General features: G+C 41.2%; 1 protein-coding gene across 3 annotated transcripts in view; it reads left to right on the top strand.

Annotated features, from left to right (window-relative positions):
- Positions 1-14364, top strand: part of LOC122561730 (lysine-specific demethylase RSBN1L-like) — a 64581-nt gene extending 50217 nt beyond the window's left edge. For all 3 annotated transcript variants that reach the window (XM_043713804.1, XM_043713806.1, XM_043713805.1), the window contains 3 exons: positions 1286-1453; positions 3763-3871; positions 13129-14364. In XM_043713804.1, the coding sequence (XP_043569739.1) occupies positions 1286-1453; positions 3763-3871; positions 13129-13617 (766 nt within the window). In that variant the 3' untranslated portion in view covers positions 13618-14364. The remainder of the gene's footprint in view (positions 1-1285; positions 1454-3762; positions 3872-13128) is intronic.
- The last annotated feature ends 1582 nt before the right edge of the window (positions 14365-15946 follow it).

Raw genomic sequence — 15946 nt, 5'->3', positions numbered from 1 at the left:
GAAAGATCGGATAGACTGGCCTTGCTCCCACTGGAGTTTGGGAGAGCAAGGCGTGACTCAGTTGAAACATATTGATCATTCTGAGTAATCTTGTCAAAATGGACATAGAACATTTCCTCTTGTGGATAAATCCAGAACCAAGGGACATGGTTTTAAAATTGAGGGTCACCTTATAGGACACAGGTGAGAGGAGATTCCTTTCTGGTTTGTTTATTTTTAAACTCAACAAATAATGGAGGTCTGATCTTTTTTTTTAAATCAAATGTAGGTAGATTCTTGTCAAACAAGGGATTTGATGAGAATGTGGAATTCAGAGACAAATGGTTCAACCATGACCTTATTTGAATGGTGGAGCAAACTTGAAGAGCCCAATGACCTTGGACTATTCCTAATTTATACGTTTGTAATTATTTCATTGTTAACTGATAATTTGTTAGAAGTAGATGTGAATTTTTATTCCTGAAGTATATTCCTAGTTTCCAATTGTATTTAATTGCAAAAACCCATTTTGTTTATACTGGCTTAAAAAAAAGTTGAATTGCTTTAAGGTTTATAAAGTACAGTTGATCTGTCTTAATACATCATAAATTTGAAACTTTAAATTAGAGAATAGTGGTATGTGGCATTAATGAAATAAACTGGGTAATGTATAGGTACGGATTAATAGGCATCAGTGCAGCTGGAGTGGAGTGAATGGAGGGAGAGAAATGGAATTCATAGGGGAGGCCATAGCCTGGTGATATTATCTCTGGGCTGTTTATCAAGGTCATGTTCTGGAGACCCAGATTCAAATCATACCATGGCTGACTAAAATTTGAATTCAAGAAAGAAAGAAATCTGGAATTAAAATTCTAACCATGAGCATGAATTCATTGTCAGAAAAATCCCATCTGGCTCACTAACATCCTTTTAGGGGAGGAAGTTGCTATCTTTACCTGGTCTGCAGTATATGTGACTTCAAACCCACTGTAATGTGGTTGACTCTTAACTGCCCTCTGGTTAATTCGGGATGGGCAATAAATGCTGGCCTAGCCAGTGATACCCCCCTCCTGTGAATGAATATAACCAACTTCTATTTTGTATCATGCTTTGGTTTAGCAATTTATTCACATTTTTTCTTATTAATAAATTAAGATTCAGACTGCCTCACATTGTACATTTATCTTTCCTTCTCTGCATTCCATCTCTTTGATGTTTGAATCCCTGGAGTTGATTTGAAAAAGAATCTGAACAAGATATGAAGTTGGTCTTATTTTATGTTTACACTTTTATCCATTTCTTTCAGAACTACCAATGAAATAAAAAATTTACAGTATCTACCTCGTGCAAGTGAGCCACGCGAAATGCTGTTTGAGGATAGGACTCGAGCCCATGCTGATCATATTGGACAGGGATTTGAACGTCAGACTACAGCAGCTGTTGGAGTGTTGAAAGCTGTACAGTGTGGGGATTGGTATGTGAGCTAACCACTTCTGTCTTTTGTTAACTATTAAATGTTGAAAATATATCATCTTTAGTTCCTGATTTAACCAAAATGCTGATTTCTATACAAATTACATTTCTAGTATTTCATATATGGTACCCAAAGTTGCTCGTGGCTTATTAGTATCTGCATCTGGTACAATTAAACCTTCCTTAATGTTGAAACGGAAATCCTAAAGGAACAAAACACTACATGATTTTAATAATTTTGAGATTTTAAGAGTAATGTAAGAAGAAACCTTAAGCTACCTGTCATGATAAGCTAAGCATAGATGTTATAATTATGGCCCCTGCGTCTAGCTTAGGATCTTTGGAGCATCATCTGAACGTGCAGGTAGGGAAATTGACTTCAGTCATTCGTTGCTAAACATCACACATCTTTTGTTCTTCATGATTTGCTGTAGAAGGCAGGAATACCAAAGTATTGATGACTTTATTTAATTAGGAAGAGAAACAGCATTAAAAATCACAGTAAGTTTCCGCTTAGGCTAGATCCCTTTAAAATGGATTCACTATAATGTTACTAATAAAGTCATGTCAGTACATAGCCACTGGGAAGAAAGATGCACCAATACCAGCATCCTCGATGAGGCCAACATTCCCAGCATCAAGGCACTGACCACCCTTGGTCGGCTGCGACTGGCTGAGCATGTCATCCGCATGACTGACACGAGACTCCCCAAGCAGGCAGTCTACTCCCAGCTCCAAAATGACAGGCGAGCTCCAGCTGGACGGAAGAAGCACTTCATGGATACTCTTGAGGCATCACTTGCAAATTGTGACTTTCCCACCTACACCAGGGTATCACTGGCTCAAGACCATCCAAATAGAGGAGGAGCATCTGGTAAGATCAAGCACCTTGAGACTTGCTATCAGGGAAAAGTGGAAGTCAGGCAAAAAGGCGTAAGGAGAGTGCTGCCACACTAACATCCCTTTCAATGACCACCTCCACTCTCAAGTGTAGCAGTCTGTGGAAGCTGCATTGATCTGTTCAGCCACCTATGGACTTGCCCTGAGCAAGAGAGGAAGAGAGTCATCCTTGCTTGCGAGCAATTGCCAGTGATGATGATATTGTTGCTAATTTCCCTTGAACATTGTTTCTCATCGACTTCCTCTTCTGTTGACTATTTGCTAATACGACCACTTACCTCGTGCTTCTGCTGCTGCATTCAGTCCCACTTTCTCCCTTGGCCTTGCCTTGCCTCACTGCACCCCACATTGTTGATTCATAAGGGAATCGATTCACTTAGTTGCTTCAGGAACGTAAACCATAATTTGGTAAGGACTCCTGTATACATGTTGGGAAGAGTTCAAAAGGTTGCGTTTCAGCTTTTTCTTACATATTTTTTATGTGTGTGTATAATCATTTTACAAAGAAGCACAGAATTCCTACAGTGTGGAAAGCGGCCATTCGGCCCATTAAGTCCTGCATCAACTCTCCAAGGAGCATAGCACCCAGACCAAGCTTTACGCCTTATCCCCAGATTTGCAAAGCTAATCTAGCTACTCTTCACATCTCTAGACAGTATGAGGCAACTTAATGTGACCCATCTACTTAATTTACACATCCTTGAACTTTGGGAGGAAACCAGAGCACCCAACTGTCCACATAAACAGTCATCCAAGGCTGGGATTGAATCTGGGTTCCTGGTGCTGAGAGGCAGTAGTGCTAACCATTTGAGCCATCATTTGCACTTAATGCCAGGTTTTGATATATGGTGCAGGTATATCTGTCACCCCTTCCTTTCTAAAACTTTCTTTCCACTGCCCTTTGTATCATCTTCCAGTTCAGACATTAGGTAAATAACCAGTCCTATTCAAAATTATAAATCTGCCTCCTTAGGTGTATACCCAAATGATCTGCAGTGACCAGGGATTCAAGTAAAAAAACAGGAGAATGAGCAGCGATGGTAGGCAGAACCTATTCAAATATGAGTAATGTACTTGTGAAATGTGTGACATTGAAATAAGCATATTGATGAGTACCAATAACAGTTGATTTCATTTTTAAAGAATACTTAGAGAATTTTGATTAGGCTGTTAGTTAGATTAATATTTATTAATATGGCTTTCATACTGCATCCAATAACCATTTAATGATTTGAAAAACGTGCTAATTCTGAACTTCCATTCTTCTTTCCTTCATCTAGGTGTTAAATTTCAGTCATTGCCAGGCACAGTAGTAGCAGCTTATGTCACAATAAAATGATCAATTGTCTACCTAGAGATTTGTTTTCTCTAAACTTAATCTAATTAAGAATGATCCTTTTTTTTTTATAGGTTTGATCAACCCCGTATAACCAAAGATGTGATTTGTTTTCATTCAGAAGACTTCCTAGAGGTGGTGCAGAGGCTCCAGTTAGATCTGCATGAACCACCATTATCTCAGGTAATCCTAGTTCATTCTAGTTTGATGGTATTACAAACCTGATCTTGACACTATTAACATTTTAGCTTTTGCTTTAATCCCTCAGGCTGCAGATGCATGGCAGATATAATGAAAGGCTGGATAGGCTGGGACGTTTTTTCACTGGAGGGTAGGAGGTTGAAAGACCTTTATAGAAGTTTATAAAATAATGAGGAGTGTAGATAGAGTTAATAGTAGTTGTCTTTTGCCTAGGATGAGGGATTTCAAAACAAAGGGACATTTCTTTTATTGGAAAAGGTTTTTATTCTTTTACAAAATTATAAAAGTAGTATACCATTTTATATTACAAAAACATGAACAATAAACTACCTACTACTCTACAGAACACACCAAAACTATCACAAAGGTACAAAACAATCTTTCCACATTAAAATGATTGTACCAACAAATTAGTTTAAATTAACTTAAATTGTACTAGACTAACCTAACGTAACTTAGATTAGATAAAATTAGATAAAATCACCTTAAATTAATGACCTAAATTAAATTATACCACTCGACGCACCCCCGCCGAGGCTCCCCACGGGAGCATCAGTTATTGTACCTGTATTTATCAAGCTTCCTACCCCAGGGCCCCCGAACCGCCAAACCCAGCCTTCACGGCTACGTAAAGGCCCTGTTCAATATGGCTGATAAGTCCATGTTTATATAATGTAAAAGGGACTGCCATGTCTTATAAAATAGTTCCATTTTCTGATGCACTACATTCATAAGGTAATCTTAGGGGACGTGCTCCATCACTAATCTGCGCCATCCCATGATACCTGGTGAATGGGGATTTCTGAGATCTAGTTCATTAAAATGTTCTTCTTTGCACAATACGTGAGAATGTTGAATAATCTCTTCCCATATTCATCTGGTGAAGGCAGGTTCAGCAGTCCCAAAAGAAGGGCTACTGGATCCACCCTGACTTTAATTCCCAGGATCTCCTCTAAATCACTCACTATGGCACCTCAGTACCTACAGATCTTATGACACGACCACAGGCAATGTGTCAGGGTGCCTGTGCTTATTTTATATTTAGGGCATCCTGGAGATGCTCCTTTCTTGAACTTTGCTAATCGCTCCAGGGCCATATGCTCTGTGAAGAATCTTCAATTGCATAGCCTGCGCTTTATTGCATATCGAGATTTTCTTCACATTCTCCTATATGTCCTCCCACATTTCAAACAAAATTTCTACCCCTAGTTCCGGATTCCAGACCCCATAGAGTCTTTCCATATCTTCCAAGGTGTCCACTCTCTGTAGATGACATAAGTACTGACTGAGAGAGTACCCACACACCAGAGCACCCTCCTCTCCATGTCATACAGGATTGAGCCGTTAAGCGTGGCCCTTCTCTGTACATAATCCCTAATCTGAAAATAACGGAAGAGGTCCCTACTAGGTAGCCCGTATTTGTAGAGTTAGCTGGTCAAAAGACATCAGGACCTCTCCCTCAAATAGATCTCCCAAACAGGAGACTCCCCTGACCTCCCATGCTTTAAAGCCAGAATCCGTTGACCCAGGCCTAGGGCTTCTGCTAACAGAGTGAACGATGAGGTCTTATGTAAATTACCCTCATCCTTCCGCATCGTTCTCCACACTTTGACCATATTATAATGATCGGGCTTTTACAATGCTCAGCATGAAATTTCATCCCATCCATAAACAGCAAGTTAAGGAGGGAACACCTTGCCTGAGAGGCCTCGATGTCAAGCCATATCAACCTCAGATCCTTACACGCCCAGTCACTCTCAAAGGACACTAGGCAATTATTTGGCATTGCTTAAAGTCTGGGACATCCAACCCCCTCCCTCCCCCAATCCTCTGTGGGAGTTGCAACTTGGTAAATTTAATAAGATGGCGCCTACAACACCAAATGAAGGACCCAAGCCAGCCATTGAGCTTCTGCAGCACTTGTCTGGGCAGCAACAACAGGAGCTTTCTAATGGGGTATGGTAGCTGAGGAAGAACATTTATTTTAATCAAGGCTTATTCGTCCTAACCATGATATTGGTAACCACTTACAGCGGGATATAGATAAGCTGCAGAACTGGGCAGAAAGGTGGCAAATGGAGTTCAATGTAGCTAAGTGTGAGGTGATTCACTTTGGTAAGAGTAATAAAAAGATGGGGTACTGGGCTAATGGTCGGATACTTGGTAGTGTGGATGAGCAGAGGGATCTTGGTGTCCATGTACACAGATCTTTGAAAGTTGCCACCCAGGTAAATAGTGCGGTGAAGAAGGCATATGGCATACTGGCTTTTATTGGTAGAGGAATTGAGTTCCGGAGTACTGAAGTCATGTTGCAGTTGTATAAGACTCTGGTGCGGCCGCTCAGCTATTACAAGTGGGCATAGCTTTAAATTAAGGGGGGGTAGGTATAGGGCAGATGTTAGGGGTAGGTTCTTTACTCAGCGTGTCGTGAGTTCATGGAATGCCCTGCAGTAGCAGTGGTGGACTCTCCCTCATTATGGGCATTTAAGCGGGCATTGGATAGGCATATGGAGGATAGTGGGCTAGTGTAGGTTAGGTGGGCTTGGATCAGCGCAACATCGAGGGCCGAAGGGCCTGTACTGCGCTGTATTCTTCTATGTTCTATGTTCTATGTTCTGATCCTGCACATCCTGTTTATCATATCCAACAATTGCACAAAGTTAACTTTTTGGGGTTGGTGAAAAGCGGGGGTAATAAAAATACCTAAGTAAAGAAAACCTTTTTGTGACCACCAGAAAGGAAACTGTGTTCCATCCTCCAGGTCAGACATTCCCACCCAGCCCCCCCCCAACAGGCATGTAAAATTAATTTTATATCCTAAGACAATGCCAAATAATTTATTCTTTTGAATTAGCCAGGTTACAGACTTTTCCAGGTTAGCCAAGAAGAGAAAGAAAAACTAACTACTACTCTTAAATTGAACAAACCCCTGGAGATCCCCTCCCCCCCCTCGCCCATAGGGGGCACCTGTCCCAAACCTTGCAACCACTCTGGTTCCTTTCAGCTAAGGCCATGCCCCAAACCCAAGCAATACAGAAACAAAGAAAACCTATTATTTACACACGTGAAAGTTAAAAGTGGACGTCCACCCCATCTCTTTCATACCTCAGCCCCATTCATCTTTAATAACAGAAAAAACCCATCCCTCACCCAGAGAAAACAAACAAAAAACACAAATTAGTTAAAGGAAATGGGGAATTTTACATCAAAGCAATTCCAAGCCTGTAGGACCAACAACCACAAAAGGAAAGAATATACCATCATCTGTAGTTTTTTTCCCAACCTAGACCATTTATTTCAGAGTAAAAAAAAATCCCTTGCTTTCTCTGCTGAGTCAAAATTGTAAACAGCCCCTCCATGGTTGAAGCACAGCACTGCCAGGTACCTCAGAGTATTAGCTATTCAGGTCTCTCAATTTCTTCCTGACTTCATCAAAAGATTTCTTCTTCATGAATACAACCCCAGAGAAGTCTTTAAAAAACTTAATTTTCAACCCTTTGTACACCAGGGCCCATGAGTCTTTTCCAAGCCTTCTGCTGGCTTCCATTATTAGTTGCCTTTCTTCATAACATTGAAGTCGTGCTAGGACCAGGCTGGGCCTGTACATTGTGATTTGGTGGGCCGGCTCGCACCCGGCCCGAGTTGACTCACAACCCCCGACGCTGCAGGAGCCACTGCTCTAGGAAGCTGACCATTCTTTCACCTTCTTCACTCTCCGGGACCCCGATTATCCATAAGTTCTTCTTTCGACCTCTTCTCGAGGTCGTCAGCCTGGTCCAGCAGTGCCCAAACCTGGCCTTCCAGTGTTGGGATCCGCCTCCCCGAATTTTCCACCGTGGTCTCCAACACCGTGGTCCTTTGATCGACTGCCTCAACACATCGATCCAGCATTCAGATCTCCTGCTCATGCTTTTGTAGCATGGCAGAGATTGGTTCTAGCGCCAACTCAATTTTCTGAGTTTTACAAACTCTGGTATTAGATTCTGCTGCTCCAACAGGTTCAAAAGCACTACCGTGGGAGTCGGGACTGTGGCTGCAGGTGCGTCCGGCACTGTAGGAGAGTGCTCTGCTTGCTGCGATCCTCTCGCTCCCTATTCTTTGTTCGTCTTACTCTTGTTCCCAGAACATTAGAATCGGAATTTAAAAGGTTCTAGGTTTTTTGTTTTGCTTTATTTTACCAATTTTTCTTATGATGATTAGTGGGTGGGTTGAAAGCCCACCTTACCTGGGTTATGGTGCAGAGCCCAGCACAGCAGACCTATCAAATCGCTGCCATCTTGGATCTCCAGGAGGCATATTTTTAAAATGAGAGGAGAGAGATTTAAAAAATATGAGGGGCAACATTTTTACAGACTGGTTCGTATGTGTTCAATGAATTGCCAGAGATAATTGCCAGGTACAGTTATAACAGTTAAGGTCATACAGTATGGAAACAGACGCTTCGGCTCAACTCATCCATGCTGACTGGATATGCTCACCTAATCTAGTCCTATTGGCCCATATCCCTCTAAACCCTTACTATTCATTTACCCATCCAGATGCTTAAAAGACGTTTGGATAAGTTCATGAATAGGAACAGTTTAGAGGGATACGGACCAAATGCAAGTGGGACTAGTTTAGTGTGAGAACATGGTCGGCGTGGACCAGTTAGACTGAAGGGTCTGTTTCTGTGCTGTGTGACTCAATGACTCTCTAACGTAAATGTACAAGATAATTCATTCTTAAGATGGATTAATGCAATTGTATTCAGTATATTTAAATATACTTTTCTCTCTTTCTCTTCCATTCTTCACATACACCTCTCACATTGCATCTGCCTCGTGTGCACTTCTGTGATTCCGTAGACATTTCTCTCTCTTGAACAAGCCCCTACTTGGCCCCACCCACTTGTTTTCTGGGCATGCCCATATCCCAGCCCCTTCAAGTAATCTGACCTGACAATGAAGAAAACAAAGGATTGGTCAGCCCAATTTGCAAAGAATGTAGCTTCAGTGTTGCCTCAATTCAATTTTTGTTCTGTAAGTCAGTTTGAACTGGTCACCGAGGCTTATCAGTCTGTGAATCAACATGAATATGAGGAAAAAAAAGCTGTGACTTTGTCCTTGTTCGGGGAGGCTTTGACCTGTGGGGAAACATCCGCCTCCCAAAAACATTGTGTCAGAGCACAGCTCACTCCACCTGGTGGTGAAATTGAGAACTGGTGAAATTCAGACAGGTGAACTCATGAGAAACCACTTGATTAATTTTAACGACTAGATTTATAGAGATAAACAGCACAGAAACAGACCCTTCAGTCCAACTCGTCCATGCCGATGAGATATCCTAACCTAATCTAGTCCCGTTTACCAGCACTTGCCCATATCCCTCCAAACCTTTCCTATTCATATAGCCATCCAGATCCGTCTTAAATGCTGTAATTGTACCAGCTTCCATTTCCTCTGGCAGTTTATTCCATACACAAACTACCCTCTGCATCAAAAGTTTGCCCTTAGGTTCCTTTTGATATTTTTTCCCGCTAACTCTAAATCTATGCCCTCTAGTTCTAGACTCCCCCTCCCCAGGGAGAATACTTTGTCTATTTACCCTATCCATGCCCTCATCATTTTGTAAACCTATATAAGGCCAACCCTCAGCCTCCGACGCTCCAGGGGAAACAGTCCCAGCTATTCAGCCCCTCCCTATAGCTCAAATCCTCCAACCCTGGCAAAATCCTTGTAAATCTTTTCTGAATCTTTTCAAGTTTCACAACATCGGAGACCAGAATTGCACACAATATTCCAAAAGTGGCCTAACCAATGTCTTGTACAGCTGCAACATGACCTCCCAACTCCTATACTCAGTAATGTGACCAATAAAGGAAAGCATACCTTACCATTAAGTGTATAAGTTCTGCTGTGATTTGCTTTTCCAAAATGCAGCATCTTAGATTTATCGAAATTAAACTCCATCTGCCACTCCTCGGCCCATTGGCCCATCTGATCATTGTAATCTGAGGTAACTTTTTTCACTGTGCACTGCACCACTATTTTTGCAAACTTACTAACTATACCTTCTGTATTCGCATTGAAATCATTTTTATACACACGGAACTCAATTATCCAAAGGACATGGCGGCGAGTAGTTTGTTCAGTTAATCGAATGCCGGATAATTGAGGTTCCTCTTAAGTGACGGAAAGCAGTAAACCAAGCACCGATCCTTGTGGCACACCACTGGTCACAAGCCTCCAGTCTGAAAAGCAACCCTCCACCACTACCCTCTGTCTTCTACTTTTGAGTCAGTTCTGTATCCAAATGGCTAGTTCTCCCTGTATTCCATGAGATTTAACCTTGCTAAGCTGTCTCTCATGAGGAACCTTGTCGAACACCTTACTGAAATCCATATAGATCACATCTACCACTCTGCCTTCATCAATCCTCATTGTTACTTCTTCAAAAAAATATCAAGTTTGTGAGACACTATTTCCCACACACAAAGTCATGTTGACTATCCCTAATCAGTCCTTGCCTTTCCAAATACATACAAATCCTGCCCCTCTGGATTCTCTCCAACAACTTGCCCAGTGCTTGCCAATCTATAGTTCCCTAGCTTGTCCTTACCACCTTTCTTAAATAGTGGCAACACATTAGTCAACCGCCAGTCTTCTGGCACCTCACCTTTGACTATTGATACAAATATCACAGCAAAGGACCCAGCAATCACTTCCTTAACTTTCCACAGAATTCTAGAGCACACCTGATCAGATCATAGAGATGTACAGCATGGAAACAGACCCTTCGGCCCAACCCGTCCATGCCGACCAGATATCCCAACCCAATCTAGTTCCACCTGCCAGCACCTGGCCCATATCCCTCCAAACCCTTCCTGTTCATATACCCATTCCAATGCCTCTTAAATGTTGCAATTGTACCAGCCTTCACCACTTCCTCTGGCAGCTCATTCCATACATGTACCACCCTCTGTGTGAAAAAGTTGCCCGTTAGGTCTCTTTTATATCTTTCCCCTCTCACCCTAAACCTATGCCCTCTAGTTCTGGACTCCCTGACCCCAGGGAAAAGACTTTGCCTATTTATCCTATCCATGCCCCTCATAATTTTGTAAACCTCTATAAGGTCACTCCTCAGCCTCCGACGCTCCAGGGAAAACAGCCCCAGCCTGTTCAGCCTTTCCCTATAGCTCAAATCCTCTAACCCTGGCAATATCCTTGTAAATCTTTTCTGAACTCTTTCAAGTTTCGCAACATCTTTCCAATAGGAAGGAGACCAGAATTGCAAGCAATATTCCAACAGTGGCCTAACCAATGTCCTGTACAGCCGCAACATGACCTCCCAACTCCTGTACTCAATATTCTGGCCAATAAAGGACAGCATACCCTATGCCGCCTTCACTATCCTATCTACCTGCGAATCCACTTTCAAGGAGCTATGAACCTGCACTCCAAGGTCTCTTTGTTCAGCAACACTCCCTAGGACCTTACTATTAAGTGTATAAGCCCAGCTAAGATTTGTTTTCCCAAAATGCAGCACTTCTCATTCATCTGAATTAAACTCCATTTGCCACTTCCCAGCCCATTGGCCCATCTGGTCCAGATCCTGTTGTAATCTGAGGTAACCCTCTTCACTGTCCACTACACCTCCAATTTTGGTGTCATCTGCAAACTTAGTAACTGTACCTCTTATGCTCGCATCCAAATCATTTATGTAAATGACAAAAAGTAGAGGGCCCCACTTTTATGCTTTTTGAAACATCCAGCACCACCACCTCTGTAATATGGACATTTTTCAAGATATCATCATCTATTTCCTCACATTCCATATCTTCCATGCCTTTCTCCACAGTGTACCCTGATACAAAATACTCGCTTATTATCTCTGCCATCTCCTGCGGCTCTACACAAAGGCTATCAGAAACGCCACTCCCCCTCCTCTCTTGCACCCCTTTTCTCTCCTTCCTGTAGCATTTGTTTCCGGGAACATTAAGCTGCCAGTCCTGTCCATTCCTGAGCCACATTTCTGTAATTGCTATGATATCCCAGTCCCATGTTCCTCAGCATGCCAAGTTCATCTAACTTCCCTCTTAGGCCTCTTGCAAATCTCCCTGTCAGTTTATTTGTCTCCTTCTAATTCAAGTGCAATCTGTCCTCCTTGTACAGGTCACTTCTACCCCAGAAGAGATTCCAATGATCCAAAACTGTACCCTTCTCCCCTGTACCAGCTCCTCAGCCACTCATTCATCTGCTCTATCCTCCTATTCCTACCCCCACTAGCTTGTAGCATGGGAGTAATCTAAATATTACTACCCTCAAGGATCCCCTTTTTAAATTCCTGTCTAAGTTCCTTTATTCTCCCTTCAGAATCCTTTTCCCTTCGTGTAGTTAGTTCCAATGTGTTTCTGCTGATCCTTCTCTCTCCTTTGAGAATATCTTCACTTTCTGAGATATCCTTGATCCTGGCACCATGGGAGCAACACACCATTATGATTTCTTGTAGTCGGCCACAGAAACGTCTGTCTGTGCCTCTGCCTGGAAAGTCCCCTATCACAATAGTTTGCCTGGAATCTGACGTATCCTTCATTACATTAGAACCAATCTCAGTACCAGAAACTTGCCGGTTCGTGCTGCATTCCCGAGAGTCCATCACCCCTCACATTTTCCAAAACAGCATACTTGTTTGAGATGGAGATGGCCACAGGAGACTCCTGCACTACCTACCTCTCCTATCTTTCCTGCCTGCCTGACTGTATCTCTGGTTTTTCTCCCTTCCTACAACTGTTATCCATCAACTCCGTGCCCTCAGTTCCTGTAAGTTCCTCATTGCCTCTAATTGCCGCTCCAACTGACCAATGCAATCTGATAGGATTCACAAGCAGACACACTTGCTGCAGACATAATTAGCTGTAACATGGAAACTCACCCTAAACTCCCACATCTGACAGGGCATATCACTCTACTAAAGGCCATCTTCGCTCCTTCACAGTCTACAGATCCAGAAAATAGCACCATCTTTTTGCTCTTAAAAACAGTGCTGCAGGCTAACTTAGTACTTATCACTTATATTCTTAAAATTTAATCAAGAGACAGACCTCAATAAAACATATAATCCAGAAAGAACCCACTCTATTATACTAGTTTAGAAACAAAAGTTAATTCCTGGGGTGCATTAATGCACTTGAAACTACTATATTGTATGTAATTTGTGGATAGTTTGCATTTCTGAACCTCATTTTCTCATCTTGTTTTTAGTGTGTTCAATGGGTAGATGATGCAAAACTCAACCAGATACGAAGAGAAGGTATTCGCTATGCGAGAATTCAGCTATATGACAATGACGTATATTTCATTCCCCGGAATGTTGTACACCAGTTCAAGACTGTCTCTGCAGTTTGCAGCTTGGCGTGGCATGTCCGGTTGAGACAATATCATCCAGATGCAGGAGAACCATGTGCTCAAGAATGTGCTTCTGAAGGTCCAGAAATGCCACCAGACACCAAGTGCCCTATTATCAAATTGGAGACTGATGACAAAAAACAGAGGGATGATATCACCTCTGAAGATGCAAGACATCAAGAAGTAAAAATAGAACTTAATATCACAGAACTCCCAAAAATGGAGCCTGAAAGCACTGAATCACAGTTTGTAATTGAGTCAAAAGATCTAGTGTGTTCAAACACCCAAACTGACCGTGGAGATGAACAACAGCTACCTTCAGTAAAGCCAGATTTGCATGAGTAGCAACAGAACTTTTCTTACTGACATCTGTGTATATTCTTTGGAGCTTTTATTTTTTTTAAATGTATCTGAACAATGGTGTGATGTACAATGTATGTTCTTGCTTATGTAAGTTCTATGGGGCAAGCTTGTTACTGTTCTTAAGACTGTTACATGGTAGGACAGAAAAGTACATGTAGCTTTGTAACATTCCTCAGTGCCTGTCCATAACTGTGAAACTTAACAGCACTTAAGGGGCAGGTGCACTGTCATACCACAGGTTAAATGGGAAAAATAAAAGGTTTTAAAAATTACTTTTTTGTTTTTAGATAAGTCATGGGAATAGAAGCAGAGTTGACCTCGGCATATACTTTTTTGTAAGCTGAGCCAAAATTGTTTCCAAATTCAAGCTTATCCATAGAGCTTATATCAACCTAGTTGCAAGTTTGAATACTGGTATTTGTGTCAACACAGTGTAAATACATTTTTATTATAATTATGTAGTTCAATTTCAGACTAAAATCTGAACCACTTAATAAAGGTTCAGTGTACTTTAATGTTTTTATATATGTAAGTACCAAAAGTGGTAGCCTTCGGCTATGTTACAGCTGCATTATTTTATTTCACCTAACGTAGATGTGACAAAATTTGTGTAACTGTGCAGACAAATCAGAATTTTCTCTCTTCTTTCTCTCCCAGGGGGAGGGGAGAAGGGAAATGAGTGCAGATGATCATATTCTAGATTTTAAAATAAAGGTATTCATTATGTGATGTTGTCTAAGACACTGAAGTACCAGTAGCCGACTTAAGCTAGTTTATAATGGTTATCCATTTCTTCACTAAGTTTCTGCAAACGCTGTCTTCACAAAATTCAATTGTAATTCTAATGTCTCACCAGTGGTGAGCCTTTTTACTAGGCTGCTACACCTTTTTTTCAGGACAGGACAAGTTTAGAAATTCCAGCATCTATTAGCAATGTACACCACAGCTTTATTTCCCTAATCAAGTTAAACAAAGTTAGTGTTCTATGGCATCAGCTCCAGTTACGTGAGATCTAGGATGATTTTTGTTTTCAAATCATTTTCTGTCTGTACTTCTTTGATACAGCGATGCAGTTTATATGCCAGTACCAAGGGAGTGTCACACTGTCGGCAGCTCAGTACTGAAAGTAAGCTGCTGATCTCAACAAGCTTGTATCAAAGATTTTCTGGGGTTAAAAGAATAAAGATTTCTCTATTCTGACTTGAATTTGGCACAATCTGCAGCATTCAACAACAATGTAGGCAACCGATCTGTCAATCAGACTGAAGAGTTATTCCAACTTGCAGAGCATAAAGAAGAAAGCAAGGATTATAATGTATGTTTTAATCCATGCACTGAAAGAAAAGCTAAAGTATGTTTTTTTTTAAATGCAAGTTTAAGTTTCAAAGGTTCTTAGGGAAAGAAGTTCCACATATGTGAAATCAGTTGTCAGGGCCAGAAAGGTTGTTCACCATTAATTATGAAGTTTCTAATCAATCTGCTCAGATTTTAAGAGACACTTCTGGAATGGATGGGACTTGAACCTCTGTCTTCTGACTCAGAGGTAGGGACACTACCATTGCACCTCAAGGACCCCAGTAATTATGATTTAAAATGTTGTTAATTATCAGTTACATCTGATTAACCATTTAATTGATTGCAAAATGAGAATAGTGTGTTGATTATGTCAATTTCTTGTGATTGTTTGTGCTGATTGTTCCCATACCCCTTCACAGAGACAAAGTATCACTGACAACAATTTTTGTTTATCTGCATTTACCGGCTTTTCTGGATGCCACAAATTGCTATTACTTTTTGCTGTAGTGATGGTGAGCACCAATGGTCTTATCATTAGAACCACAAATTCTAAACCATTGCCTTTGTGTCACTTGTTAATATTGAAAATAATGTTCTGCAGTTGCACTAGATGTGTAATATTAGAAAGTCATCGTGATCTAAACTGTAGCATTTATCCTGAGATCATCAGTTCAGTTTTGATAGATATTGGTAATGAAACTACTGTTTCATTTAATTTGGGCTGGATTTAAGTCCTTGTTATTCAACAACACAAACAATCAAGATGGTATCATGCCACCAAATCAGATGACCATTCTTCCTGTAACATCATGGTATTTCCACATCCAAATCTCCATTGCTTACAATGTTCTATTAATATGCATGTTAAGATTTATTGCACTTTATGGGAAGAATTGTGGGGTGATCAAGCAGGAAGAGAAAAGATGGAGCAATTCATTACTGTTGTATTAAGTCAGTTCATCTCAGCTAAGCCAGTACTTAAGAGTACTACAATTGTATTGAAGAAAGAAAAATG

The sequence above is a fragment of the Chiloscyllium plagiosum genome, chromosome 23 (assembly GCF_004010195.1).
Source record: "Chiloscyllium plagiosum isolate BGI_BamShark_2017 chromosome 23, ASM401019v2, whole genome shotgun sequence".
NCBI lineage: Eukaryota > Metazoa > Chordata > Chondrichthyes > Orectolobiformes > Hemiscylliidae > Chiloscyllium > Chiloscyllium plagiosum.
Note: the sequence above shows the minus strand (reverse complement) of the source record. Positions and strands in the feature narration are given on the sequence as shown.